Source organism: Pomacea canaliculata, linkage group LG4 (genome assembly GCF_003073045.1).
Source record: "Pomacea canaliculata isolate SZHN2017 linkage group LG4, ASM307304v1, whole genome shotgun sequence".
Lineage (NCBI taxonomy): Eukaryota > Metazoa > Mollusca > Gastropoda > Architaenioglossa > Ampullariidae > Pomacea > Pomacea canaliculata.
The window spans coordinates 22,591,026-22,603,670 of NC_037593.1; the positions used below are offsets into that span (position 1 = coordinate 22,591,026).

Here is a 12,645-nt window from a genome sequence, read left to right on the forward strand (position 1 = left end):
TATTATTTTGATTAAAAATAATTTTCAGATAAAAGTGACTGGCATGGTAGTAACAGTTTTGTTGCCATGTTATGAAAAGTGAAAGTATGTGTCCCACTTATGTGTGCAGGTATAGATAATGATATCCCACTTGTGTGTGCAGGTAAAAATGACAGTTCTCCACTTTTGAGCTCTGGATGTGCACCCCAGCAGACATTTCAGACCATACGCAGCTCAAGTCGTTACTTGTTTATAGATGTTTCACTTGAAGGTTTTGGCAACAGCCCTGTCAACGTCACATACATGGCAACTGCCAGCTGGAAAGTCTGTTGAATAATTGTACCAGATATTATATTATATGCAATGAATCGTTATACTTGCATACTATTGTCAGCCCTGTCTGATAATGAGTACCCTATGTCTGCATCTGTTATGGGATATAGTAATTGCATTGTGGTTTTGGTTTTGTTTGGGGTTTTTTTTTTTTTTGTTTTTTTGGGGGTTTTTTTTTGTTTGATTGACAGAAATGTTTAATAACTTTTTTCCTTTTTGAAAAGTCAGTTGACAAAACATTATGTTGCTGTTTTTGATTTCTGATTCTCTATTTTATTGTAGTAGCTAAGATCGTGTCATAAGCATCGTTTATGACCTAAAATCAGTTGAAGGTTTGATCTTGGATAGGGAAGGTTATTTGTATGACATTGATTTGGTATTTCAGATACATCTCCAAGGCTGTTGTATGCTGGGTCAGCCAGTTCCTTTGTATGGCTGGATATGGCCACATTCTTGTCAACTTGGTATGTTTTTATCAGCAGTATTAAGTTTCTTTCAAAACACAACCAGATCTGTCAGCAGCTATTACAAGTTAAGATTTAGCATATTAGGAGGTATGTTATTCACAGGCTGGAATGCCTTAATTGCTGGCATTGTGTAAAACACAACCAACCAATCACAGGCTGGACTGCTATGATTGTAGTTCGTTCTTATAGCAATAGGAGATCTATGCAGGATGTGAGGATATAATGGCATGCAGGATGGTAATGATGCATTTCTACCGATGTATGTTCTGTATTTAAGTTAATAATATTCAGAAAAGTGACATCGATTGTCCAGAAAGATGCATTGTATTAATGTGCAGGCTGCTGTTGCGTATTGACCTTGATGCAGACAATGACTACAGTCGGTGCTTGCAAGTGTCGCTGGTGGACAACCCATTCACACCTCAAGCCTATGACCTTAGTTCTTTAGTCTATGCCTACAGTGGTCAGTTTGCTTTTATCCTTTATACCTATAGTGATAACAGAAATGTGTTGAATTTCTAAACAAATTTGGTGGCTTCTTTAATGTCCAAGATGCCAGTGGTCTAAATTACACAGCAGCTAACCTAAATTCTTTTTATCTTTCATCACTGCACACTACCTTTCTAACGTACATGCTTTCTGTGATTACAAAATTTGGAGTTATATTAGGAAAACGGGAATTTCTTTACAGTGATGATTTTATGTGCAGGTCCTGACACAACTTTTATGGAGTTAGGAGCTGGATGTGGACGTGTAACCAGTAAATATGTCATATCCCGTGGCACTAAAGTTCTTCTTCTTCCCAAGGTTAACAGCTCTACCTTCAATTCATCTGTATGGTTGGTGTACAATATAAGCAGTAAGTGATTTCATTTTATATTTATGGCTGCTGTAAAGTTGTGCGTGAATCTGTGACATGATGAGATAATTAAGGTCTAGTGGGATTTTTTTTCTTATAATTATTGACTAAAGCTCAGTGCAAGATTCTGTTTAACAAACTGTGGATGAATAACTCCTTATATTCTTAAAATACAAGGGTATAAACTTCACCATGTCAAACCTGTCAAAGAAGTCAAACCTGTCACATCACTCTTGTACATAGACATGCCTAATTTACATACAGCATCAGCCTCGTCCAATGACTGTACTATTGGCATTGTAAACATACCAAGGCCAGTGTTGTTGGCCTATTTCTCTGCATGGCAGTGTTATCTCAAGAATGGAAGGGGATTGCCAGTGACCTAGTCATTGTCCCTCCCCCAAAAAATGTCCATCCTGCTCAGACATTTAAGGAGAAAGTGATTTCTAGATCAAAAGGTTTTCCTTTTTATAAATGTCCTGATGCGTACCAGAGGAATGAAAACAAAATGTTGGTTTGAACATCTTCATGTAAATACTGTTAAGTTTTCATGTACACACTGGGTTCTCTTTTTTTTTTGTGGCTGCTTTTAGGTTTTTGCACTCCAGATATTATTCCTTTGCAGTCTTCAGAGACACCTGCTCACCTGCGATCAGACACAGTTGAAAATGGTGGAGGCTACCCAAAGTAGGTCAAGATAATCGTTGCAACTACTTTTCTTTTGTTCTTTTCAAATTTTGCATTACTTTTATTTCACTGTTATTTCAGTTTTAATTTGAGTTCTTTTTATTTTAGTTTTATTTGTTACTGTTATTTCAGTTTTATTTTGGAATTTCGTTATCCCAATTCTCCAGTGTTTTACGTACTTCCTATTTTTGGTCGTCATTTGCCTCGGTGCGATGTATTCTAGCATTACAACTGTACTGCTCAAGAACATATGGTAAATCAGTGTAGACAAATGTACTAATGCTGCAGTTGTGTTAAACATTAGTAGCAAGGCAGCCATGCTTTCAACAAGTTCTATATTTAACTTGATGCTTAGAGTCACACTCTTGTATGTTATAGAAGGAAATTAAATGTCAATGTTGGCAGAGATTGTGGGTCACTTCTCTTTTAATATTTAATATCCATTTTAAGAGAAATATACTAACAGTATAACTTCTGGTCTGAAGAATTTTTCAGCATTATTAAAGTAGAAAAATCAGATTCAGATGTAAAGTTTCATCTAGGTCAGATGTAGAATAGGTCTCTCATAAATTTGGTTAATAAAAACTTTCTAGAAGAAAAAGTATGATCATTGCTCACTTTTTTTCTCTTTTCTTCTTCCTGCACTTCACTGTCACTGGCTTTTTTTTTTTTTTCCAGCAATGCATATTGTCGTTGGCTTATAAAGCCAAGCACCATTCACTTGAGTACACAGGTTAGAGTTGATGACTCTCTTTTGACATTCACATGTGAGGACAACATAACAGCTTTTGACTGTGAGTTGTACATTTCCTTGTCTTCCTGGCCCCTACCTGTTTGTAGCTTCTAATTGTGATATTTGTTCACCCTAACAAAGATAAAAATTTGTTTATCAAGAGATATTTCTATAATAGAATTTCTGTAGCAATAGAAAAATTGTATGGTTGAGTGAAATAAGTTGCTGGTTCTTAATTCATCATATTGACTATACATATTGATTTTTGATAAATGCCAGAATAAATCTTATGTTACTTCTCCATTGCAGATAAGTCTGACAATGAATATAACAAGATCATGGACTGGTGTGGCTCACAGAAGCCAACTCTTGTGAGCTCTCTTGGCAATAGTATTTTGTTAGAATTCTTAACCAATGTGAGTGTCACAAATAAGGGTTTTAGCCTCACTTACTCCAGCATTGCTCTTCACAGTAAGTAATCCTTTCTACTTCAGCTGGTGTTTCTATAATGGTAATGTTGATGGTTGATTTAAAACCTACCTGTCCCTCAAAGTGGCAGCTTCAAGTGCGTACAGTTGGCAAAGAACAACTATGCAGTAGACAAAAATGAACAAGTTAATGTAAAACGAGAAAAATACAAGAGAATCAAGCATGAAGGAGGTGAAAGAAGCTGGCATAAGAACTAAGAATTCTGACAGTAAAAGAGAGGTGTTGGGATTTCTAGGCAGTGGTACCTACTAAAGACAAGTGATGTATTTCAGAAATGATGATGGTTAATGTTCCACTGAATGAATTTGTTCCGATGTCTCAAATCTCTTATCCTGAATACATCTGAATAAGAACAAACAAAAGACTTGGAGTCAGCATTGCAGACACCAGATTAATTGTTGTCTATGCTGCAGATGCTTGTCCCACCTTGACTTATCTCCTGGTGAATGCAACTCCACAGTATCTGACTTCACCCAACTTTCCGTATAATTATCCCAGGTAATTTTAATACTAATTCACTATTTGGATTTTGATACAAATTACATTTTCATGTATAATAGAATTAGATCTTGTCAGAATTTGAAGATCACAAGATAATTCTGCAGGTTAGTTGGTAACATGTTAGCTTTAAGGGGTTAGTAAATGTCTATGAGCATTAGCCCTCAAAACTATTTCTTGGTTAACTTTACCAGTGAACCCAGTTATTAGGAACTTAGGATCTATAACTGCCCTTTAGCCAAATGAACTATTGCCGCTGGTCAGTGGGGTTAGCAGTCTTTGCCACCAAAAGGCCCCACAAAACCCAGGTGCTTTTGGCCTGCACAGGAGAGCTCACAAGTCTTTGCTGTTGAGATGGCTCTGGCAGTTTTCTACGCTTTTGAAGATTGGTTTTTTTGCCTTCGAGTGCTGTTACCAGTTCCCATTCCACTTAAGCAGACTTTGCTTGGGATTTTTTTGTTTTTGTTTTGTTTTTGGGTTTTTGGGTTTTTTTTCTGAGCTGCAGCCTTCTTTGCATCTGCCTTGGGATAGATGAGCTTATTATCGTGATCTAGGGCAGAAGTATCTGGGTTTAGTGGTACCTCTGGCAGCCAAGGCCACTAACTCTACTAGGCAAGGACAGTAATTTATCTTGCTGTTTTAATCCTAAGCTCAGACTATCTGGTAAGCATTGGAGAAAGATAATCTACAACAATCATTTCATTTTTATACAATAATAATAAACATATTTGCATAGTGCGTAGTCATGCTTGTAAAGAGCGTGCTCTTAGTGCTTGAGACAAGAACAAGACAGGGACAACATGTGAAGGACGGAAAGATAAACAACAGTACTGAAGACTTATAAAAGACAAATATAGAAAACACTAAAATTAATCAGGTAATAAGAAATGAGAGTATGGTGATTCTGCAGAGGAAGACTAGGGAAGTAGCCAATAAATAGAGAGAAAAAAAGGGAGGGGAGTGAAAAAGGACTAGCATTATGTAGAATGTTGTTAGGAGAAATGCTCAAGAAAGGGGTGTTTTCAGTGCACATTTAAAGGATTCAATGATGAGTAGGTGGCGAATATGGAAGGAGAAAGAGTTCCATTGTTTTGCTGCACAGTAACTAAAAATCCTATGACCGTATGTTGTTGTTCTGGTGACAGAAATAGTTAGGATGCGGTCATCAGGCGAAGAACTTTACTTTCCAAAAATCCAAGCTCTTATTTCCTCCCACAGACATAAGTATGTAAACCTTTTTTTTCACATCAGATCATGAATGGGAATCGCTGCTGCAGCGTTTGCTAAGGCTAAGAGAGCCCACTATGTCCCCCCACTGACTGCTGCTTCATTTTATTTTGTCTGTCTGGCAGTAATGTGGACTGCAAGTGGCTGGTCACAGCAGTGACTGGTGTTGTGCAGCTGGAGCTTGTAAACCTGTCCATCTATCACACATCCAGCTCTTGCTCCTCTGGTGACTTCCTGGCCATATATGATGGTAACAGTTCTCTTTTTAGTTGTCTGTTGATTTTTAGTATTCTTATTCTATATGTGCAGCTCTCCAAAGCACAGGCAATAGAAACCACTTTTGAAACATTTCAGTAGATTGCCATTTAAAGTGAAACTTGCATGAAGGCAGCCTTTGAAACAACTGTGTGAACAAGAGCTGATCACTCTGCTGCAGGACCAGATATTAGTGGACCAGTCATTGCTGAGTTATGTTGGAGCGGTATTCATGACCCAGTGTACACAAGCTCCAGTGACTCCATGCTGCTATATTTTCACAGTGACAATATGTTCAGTGCACAAGGCTTCCATCTGCGCTTAGTTTCTTCAGAAAATGTGGTGAGTATGAAGTGATGCTTGTGATAGAATAGTGTTTATACCTTGAATGTTAGGCAGTTGTGTTCTTCAAGTGCTGCTTCTTACAAGATAATTGTAATGAGTTGTAGTTGGTCTTAATTTTTTCATGTATGAATAGTGTCTAAAATATTTTGACTGCTTGCGTCATTTGAACAACATCGTTTTCAAGAAAACTGAACATCACTGAGGGGCAATTGAACATGTCTGTGTGGAGCTGTAAAAAAAAGACGAAAATCATCTGTGAATAACGAAAGAATAACATTCTGATTCTATCACCCGAAGGACAAATTGTTGTATCTTCATGCAGCTTCTTAAACAGTGTACTTTCTCCTGACTTCCACCTTTCTGACCACTGTCCAACATCAACCTTCACTCTCTGTCTCTGTGACTACAGCAGGTCTCCATTGTTCATCTAAGTACAACTGAAGATCAACGATCTCCACTTTCTCTTTGGTCTGCAGGGGCTTATCATTGTTTTTGTAATTTGTTGTGTGCATGAGGAAGCAAGTGTGTGTATGACATTTTCACAATTATAGTTGCCTGGAAATTATGCCTATACACTAAAAGTGGCTGAATGTCCTTTATGTTTGTATGCAAAAATAGATGCTTGCTTTGAAGTAAAAGAAGGGAAATAACATCAAAGTTGTGTGTACATGCATGCAGGTCTGTTTATTTTTGTGTATCAGCAAGTTGTAATTGTAATAAGGATATGCATGTGAATGACATGTGACTATATTTCTGTTTGTACAGGTTTTAATTGTAACAAGGATGTATATGTCAACGACACTGCATATGCCTATATTTCAAGCCCACACTACCCTGAGCCTTATCCAAGTAAGACCTATTATTGTGCTTTAAAATGACTTTAAGAAGATACAGCATTTGCCAAATGATTCATTTTTATATTTATGAAAAGAATGTTGTGGGCCAATAGAGGTTTTGTTGATGCAGCAAACTGCCACTGAGTACTACTTTCACAGTACTTGGCTATGTTTCTTGACTGTGGCACAAACAGATGCTTCTAAAACATCTGCAACAAGCACAAAACAGCAAAGGGCTAACTGACATGTTTTCTCCAACCATGAGAAAATGTAAATAACTTAAATTTGCGTTTCCAATTAGTAAAAAAGTTTAAGATATTTGCAGAGGCCACACAAATAGCAACCTTCTTCCCTGAGTGCTGTTCACGAACATTAGAGGAGAGTGAGTTTCGAATTCATTTAGTTAATAAAAAGCTTGTCTTTGATATCAACATACATGCTAACATTTTTAGCGATGTATTCATCATCATAGGTATATTTCAAACAGGTGGATTTTGTGTCCATTCTGTCTCAGAACTGATTAAAGTTGTTTGGTTTCTGGTTAAATGTGTAGCTAGGGTTCTCCACAACATGGCATAGAGAGAGAGGCTGATGGGTCCACCAGCCTCTGATAGCTTCATCTCTCACCATATTACATATGTATATGCCAGAATCTGTGCCTCTTACAGGGGGGTAGACTGCTGGTGGAGAGTGCTGGCGCCACCAGGTCGTGTAATCAGTCTGGAGGTGGAGGATGTAGATATCCCAGGATGTGAAGATAGTGCTGTGGTATATGATGGTAGGTGATTAGTATGCATGTGCATGATTCTTAAATAAAAAGTGTTGGTTTATGAACTGGTATAGTGCTGTATTATGCAGCCTCCATCAACTGGTTGTTGGGTGGAAAGTCAGTAATTAGCTCTCATTTAAAAGTCACTGCCTCATCATTTGAATGAAGTCATGAAAATCTGTCCCTTTACATATACATTGTATACTTTAATGCAGAAAATGATTATACTTAATGGTGCTGCAGTAAGGACAAACCTAAAGTAGTGGAACAATGCATGTAGGATGTGTGTTCAATGTTAGTGATAAATGGAAGAGAAACTAGTTAGAATAGAGAAAAAAGCTTTCAAGAAGTTCTTTTCTGAGATGAGGAAGCCTTAGCTGCATGTAATACTGTGGTAATGAAACCTTTGTTTATCAAGATTTGCTACAGTTGTAGAGTTTGTTTGGCAGGGGAGTCTACAGAGAGCCCACGACTACACCAGATATGTGATGACAGTGATCGCGTGACTGTAGTCTCTACCTGGCAAGTCATGTATGTTTCTTTCACATCCAACACGCATGGAAAATATCGAGGCTTTAAGCTGAAGCTGCACAGTGCATCAGGTAGGATTTAATGTTCAAACAGCTACATCTCTTTCTGTGAAATAGGTGGTCATCATTTTCACAAGTATATCTGTAGTCTGTTAGATACTTGATCAGTCTTCACCAAACTTTGAAGTAGACAACAAAAGTGAAATGTTATAACCAATTTTTTGCAGAATTTGGGATGTTTTACAAATCCTTATATTTTTATTCATTTATTTTTGCATGTGTTTATTGATATGACTTCTATTATAATGCACAGATAATAAGTTCACTTTTGTGTAGTTTTGGGCAGTGTGTCTAGCATCCATTTTCATCCAGTATCATTTGTTTGTATGTGTTGGCTGTTTTTCCTTGTTTTAGAATCACTCAGATGTGATGGAAGAGTGATCCCAGTGACAGCAGCTTCTTCTGTGACCTACATCACTTCACCAAACTACCCAAATTATTATCCTCCGTGAGCATACCATTATTTCCTCATTGTTATTTTGTTTCAACCTTTAACTTTCATTGAATGATAGAACAGCTAATTTATAGAAAGGAGTTTAGAGATGTCTTAGTTGAATTAATTACATACATAAGTTATCCTACAATATACGCTTGGATTCACTGCCTGGAAATAACACTAATCTAGCCATGTTGTTTGTTGTGGTAGTCACTTGCTCATTGTCTGCAAGTTCCTGACCACTATACTGCACATTTTTGTAGAGTTGTGCCTGAGGAAAAAGGTGGGGGGAGGGGGCTCTGATTAGTTAACCACCTTGATATTAAGTCTGTTACTTGAGTTTGGAATGTTATGTGATGACAGTGCTGCATCTGGTGTCAAATCAGGTTACCACAAGTGATGCTCAGAGTTTAAGGAGATTTAAATGAACAGAGGTCATTAGCTCATCGTTTCAGGGAAAAATGGCAATGGCACCATTATACAGGCTCCTTCCCATTGTCAGGGTGTAATATAATTGTTAAATTTCGTTTAGATTAACAGCAGAGTAGTGTGTGTGTGTGTTTTATACATGCGTGCATTTTGCATGTGCATGCATGTAGGAATCAAGAATACTTTTAAAGGCATTAAAAGTGTGATTATTCATCATTATTCTTGATGCATGTGGACTCGTCAACCCAATTTCCTTTTGTTTGATTTGCAGGAATATTGTTTGTCAGTGGCGTGTGGAGACATCGTCCTACAACCAAACAATTGTTTTAGAAATATTAGATGCTGTCCTTGAGTCATCTTATTCTTGCAATTTTGACAACGTCATTATTTATGATGGTATGTTTTACATCTTTTAGTCATTCTGTTTGCGTTTCTGTTTGCAAAAGGACTACTATATGCAATTTTTTTTAGTTATAGTCTATTGCATTTTTCAACAGTTTATTATACTGGTAGAAAGTGTCAATAAAAACTATGAAATAATCACAAATGAATTATTTAAAAATTCAAAGGATATACTGCATGCAGAGGAGTCTGTCACATGCACTAAGCTATAAATGTTAATTTAAAAGAGAAAAAAGACTTTGTAGCTTAAGTTATTCACCAGTTTTTAACCTGAAAACAGCTTACAGTTTGGACAAAGCTTGAAGTACTAGTGGGTATAATGATCAAACATTATAAGTCTTGCATCAAAGAAAACAGCTCTCCATGCAAAGTATTGCTGTCAGACCATTCATACAGAGTTCTGCCTAGCTGAAACCCTTATTTTGTTGCTGGCTTTAGGTTACAATGAGGAGTCCCCAGTGCTGGGGAAGTTCTGCAGCCGTAGCACAGGTTCATACTGGAGCAAGTCTGCTTTTATGTTCATCAAATTTAATTCTGATTCCAATGGCCAGTTCCGTGGGTTCAAACTTGCTGTCCAGTCAGCATCTGGTGTCCTACCTACAGGTCCCAATGGTAAGGCAAAGTATTTAACGTCTTTCTCAAATTTTACTATTTTTCCAAAGAATTTTATTCTTAAAAGATATGATAATATAATCATAATACATGGTTATAAAAGATTTTTCAAGTAAAATTTATTTCTTTTGTTTACATTAACATGGCCTTCGATTACTGAAATCATTTAGCTTGTAAAAGGTTACCCTGTCATAGAAGTTATACAACCAGATCATGGAAGCTTTGATTAAAGCTACACAGCACAATCATGAAGCAATATATGTTTTATTATCAGTATCTGTAGGAATATGCAGCAACATGAATGTCAGTATTCTAATCACTGGTAAATGCAACAAATATTTAGTTTATCAAAAATGAAATTTGAAGTAATGAGAATAATAATGAAAATTTGTAGGCTTGTAGCAACTTTTATTTCTTCATATCCTGCAAGTTCATCTACAAATTCTGTTATCTACTTGTTTTACAGGAGACAGATCCTCAGAAAACAGTGCCAACAACATTGGAGGTGTAGTGGGAAGCACAGTTGGTGCATTTCTTTTCCTCCTCATGTGTGTAGTGGCTGTCCTGTGCTTACTGAACCGCCATCGCCGCCGCAATCATTCAGCTTGTGGGTCACAACTACATCAGATGAGACAGAATAACCACTCAGAGCAAGGAAACACTGTGTTTGTAGTGTCACCAGTCATCTTGAACCAAATGGCACCACCACCTTACCTGGTGTAGTCAATGCTGCCTACACTGCTGATGAGATGCCACCTTCTTACAACACTGTGTTTACCTCTCCTCCTCCTGCATACTGTCAACTGGAGACACCACCGCCATATACTGAAGAACTTTGCACCTCACATCCTCAGTCCAACCTGTCAGATCCAGATATTGGTTCTGAAAATGGCATGTCTATACCCAGCCATGGATACTGTGATTACAGGAACAACTTGCCTAACACTAGACCTGGACCGTCTAGCATGCATGAAAGAGAGTCAGCACAGCAGAATACTGAGGTGTCGTGCCAGGTACAAAACCATAAAAATATTCTGCCTGGCAGACAGAACCGTCTGGCACATGGCTTTGATGGCAACCAAGACAGGACTTCAGTCAGTAGAAAAGATTCCCTTGAAGCAATCAGACAGAATCTAATGTCAGCACCCAGACATAGTCTCTTGCCATCAAGGACTGGAGGTCATTCATTGCATTCACATGGCTTGCCACATGCCCATTCATTCCCTGGTGTACAATCCTCACCAACAGCAATCATGGAATGTTCAACTTCAAGGCTTTTCTCTAGTAGCTCATCAGAAACATCTACACAGGATATACCTGATGCACAAGGTTCATCTTGTGAGCAAACATCAAATATGCAAACTTCTTGTAGTGTTCAAGGTTCTAGAACATGCAGAGATCAACAATTGATTACACAAAGTGGCCAAGAAGGCAGGTCAACTGGAAACAGAGAATCTGTTTTACATCATGTGCCATCTGCTGAGCAGGCCAGCCATCCTGGTCAAGATCAGCACACTGTGTCACACATATCCAGGGATTGGATCAAAGAATCCTTTGTGTGATCTTTCTACAGATCCACTTACAAAACATACACGCACAAGGATTGTAAGCAATTGTACCCTAAATTTTCTGTCTGTCTGATCTGTTAAAACTTGCAAAAGCCATCTGCTGAAAAAATGGTTCCAGTTCTAAAATAATTTAACAGGGCAGCTAGCAAAATAGGAACTCTTTATTTCAATGCTAATCATATTTTCATTGTCAATTCATGTTTTTTATTACCTTTATACCCGGATGAACACTGTAAATGTATATGGAACTTAAGGTGAAGTACAACTGATGATCATTACTAAATTTTTATTGAAAGCAAAAAACATCTGGGATAGTACCAAGAAAAATATGTTGTTGCTAATGTCTTGGAATTTTAAAGATTTTATACACATTTATAAAATCAGTATTATTTTTACATTTCATGGGTATGTTAACACATTTTGTGATTACTTTCATGTACCATAAAATTCAGGTTTGAACATAGATTTATGTTTCCTGCGTTTATTTTCATTTGTCTAAATACTCAGTTCTCAGGTGACATTGCAAAACCAGAAAAGCTTTGTCAGAATGGGTCATCGGTTGGGATGGTATCCGAGCTTCTTACATATTGTTGGCCTTGTGATTTGTAGAGCAGAGTAGGAAGGGTTTGTACATTTGGTACTTGAAGACAAAACTGATTTGCCAAATCCTGTTTATCTTTGCTGTTTTGAGTGTCACTGTTGCAATTTCGGTAGGCAGTTCTGTTGTGCAGCTGCCATATTTACAGGCCACAAGTTGCTGACTGTTCATATACCTCTACTGTTATCACTGGTGCTGATTATGACAGCTTTTGCTAGAGCTGGGCTCCATTTTTTACTCCTACTCAGTCTGATGAAGTTGAGTAATTTCTCTCCTGATGCTAAGCATGAGGTCGATGTTTACAGAATGCAAGTTACACAGAGGTCTACCACTGATATGGAAGTGTGGTGTTCATGGAGAGTTTCTTGATGTTGAACAGTGTGAACAACCTTGACGAAACCCACAATTGTAAAAAAACAATTCTCTCAGATGTGTAACATTGTTACTTGTGATATTATACGGTACGTTTATCAGGCCATCTATAAGTGAATCCTCTCACGATATACTACTGGTCTTAACACTGTCAAGTCGCA

At 37.5% G+C, this 12,645-nt stretch overlaps 1 protein-coding gene across 1 annotated transcript; it reads left to right on the forward strand.

Annotated features, from left to right (window-relative positions):
• Positions 1-165: 165 nt before the first annotated feature.
• LOC112561935 (cubilin-like) lies at positions 166-8,064 on the forward strand. The gene is made up of 13 exons (XM_025234803.1): positions 166-303; positions 698-776; positions 1,118-1,242; positions 1,489-1,638; positions 2,232-2,325; positions 3,004-3,119; positions 3,368-3,529; positions 3,961-4,045; positions 5,398-5,522; positions 5,709-5,869; positions 6,638-6,721; positions 7,377-7,486; positions 7,927-8,064. Exons 2-12 carry the CDS (start codon positions 754-756, stop codon positions 7,461-7,463), a joined length of 1,212 nt encoding a protein of 403 aa, XP_025090588.1. The 5' UTR covers positions 166-303; positions 698-753; the 3' UTR covers positions 7,464-7,486; positions 7,927-8,064.
• The last annotated feature ends 4,581 nt before the right edge of the window (positions 8,065-12,645 follow it).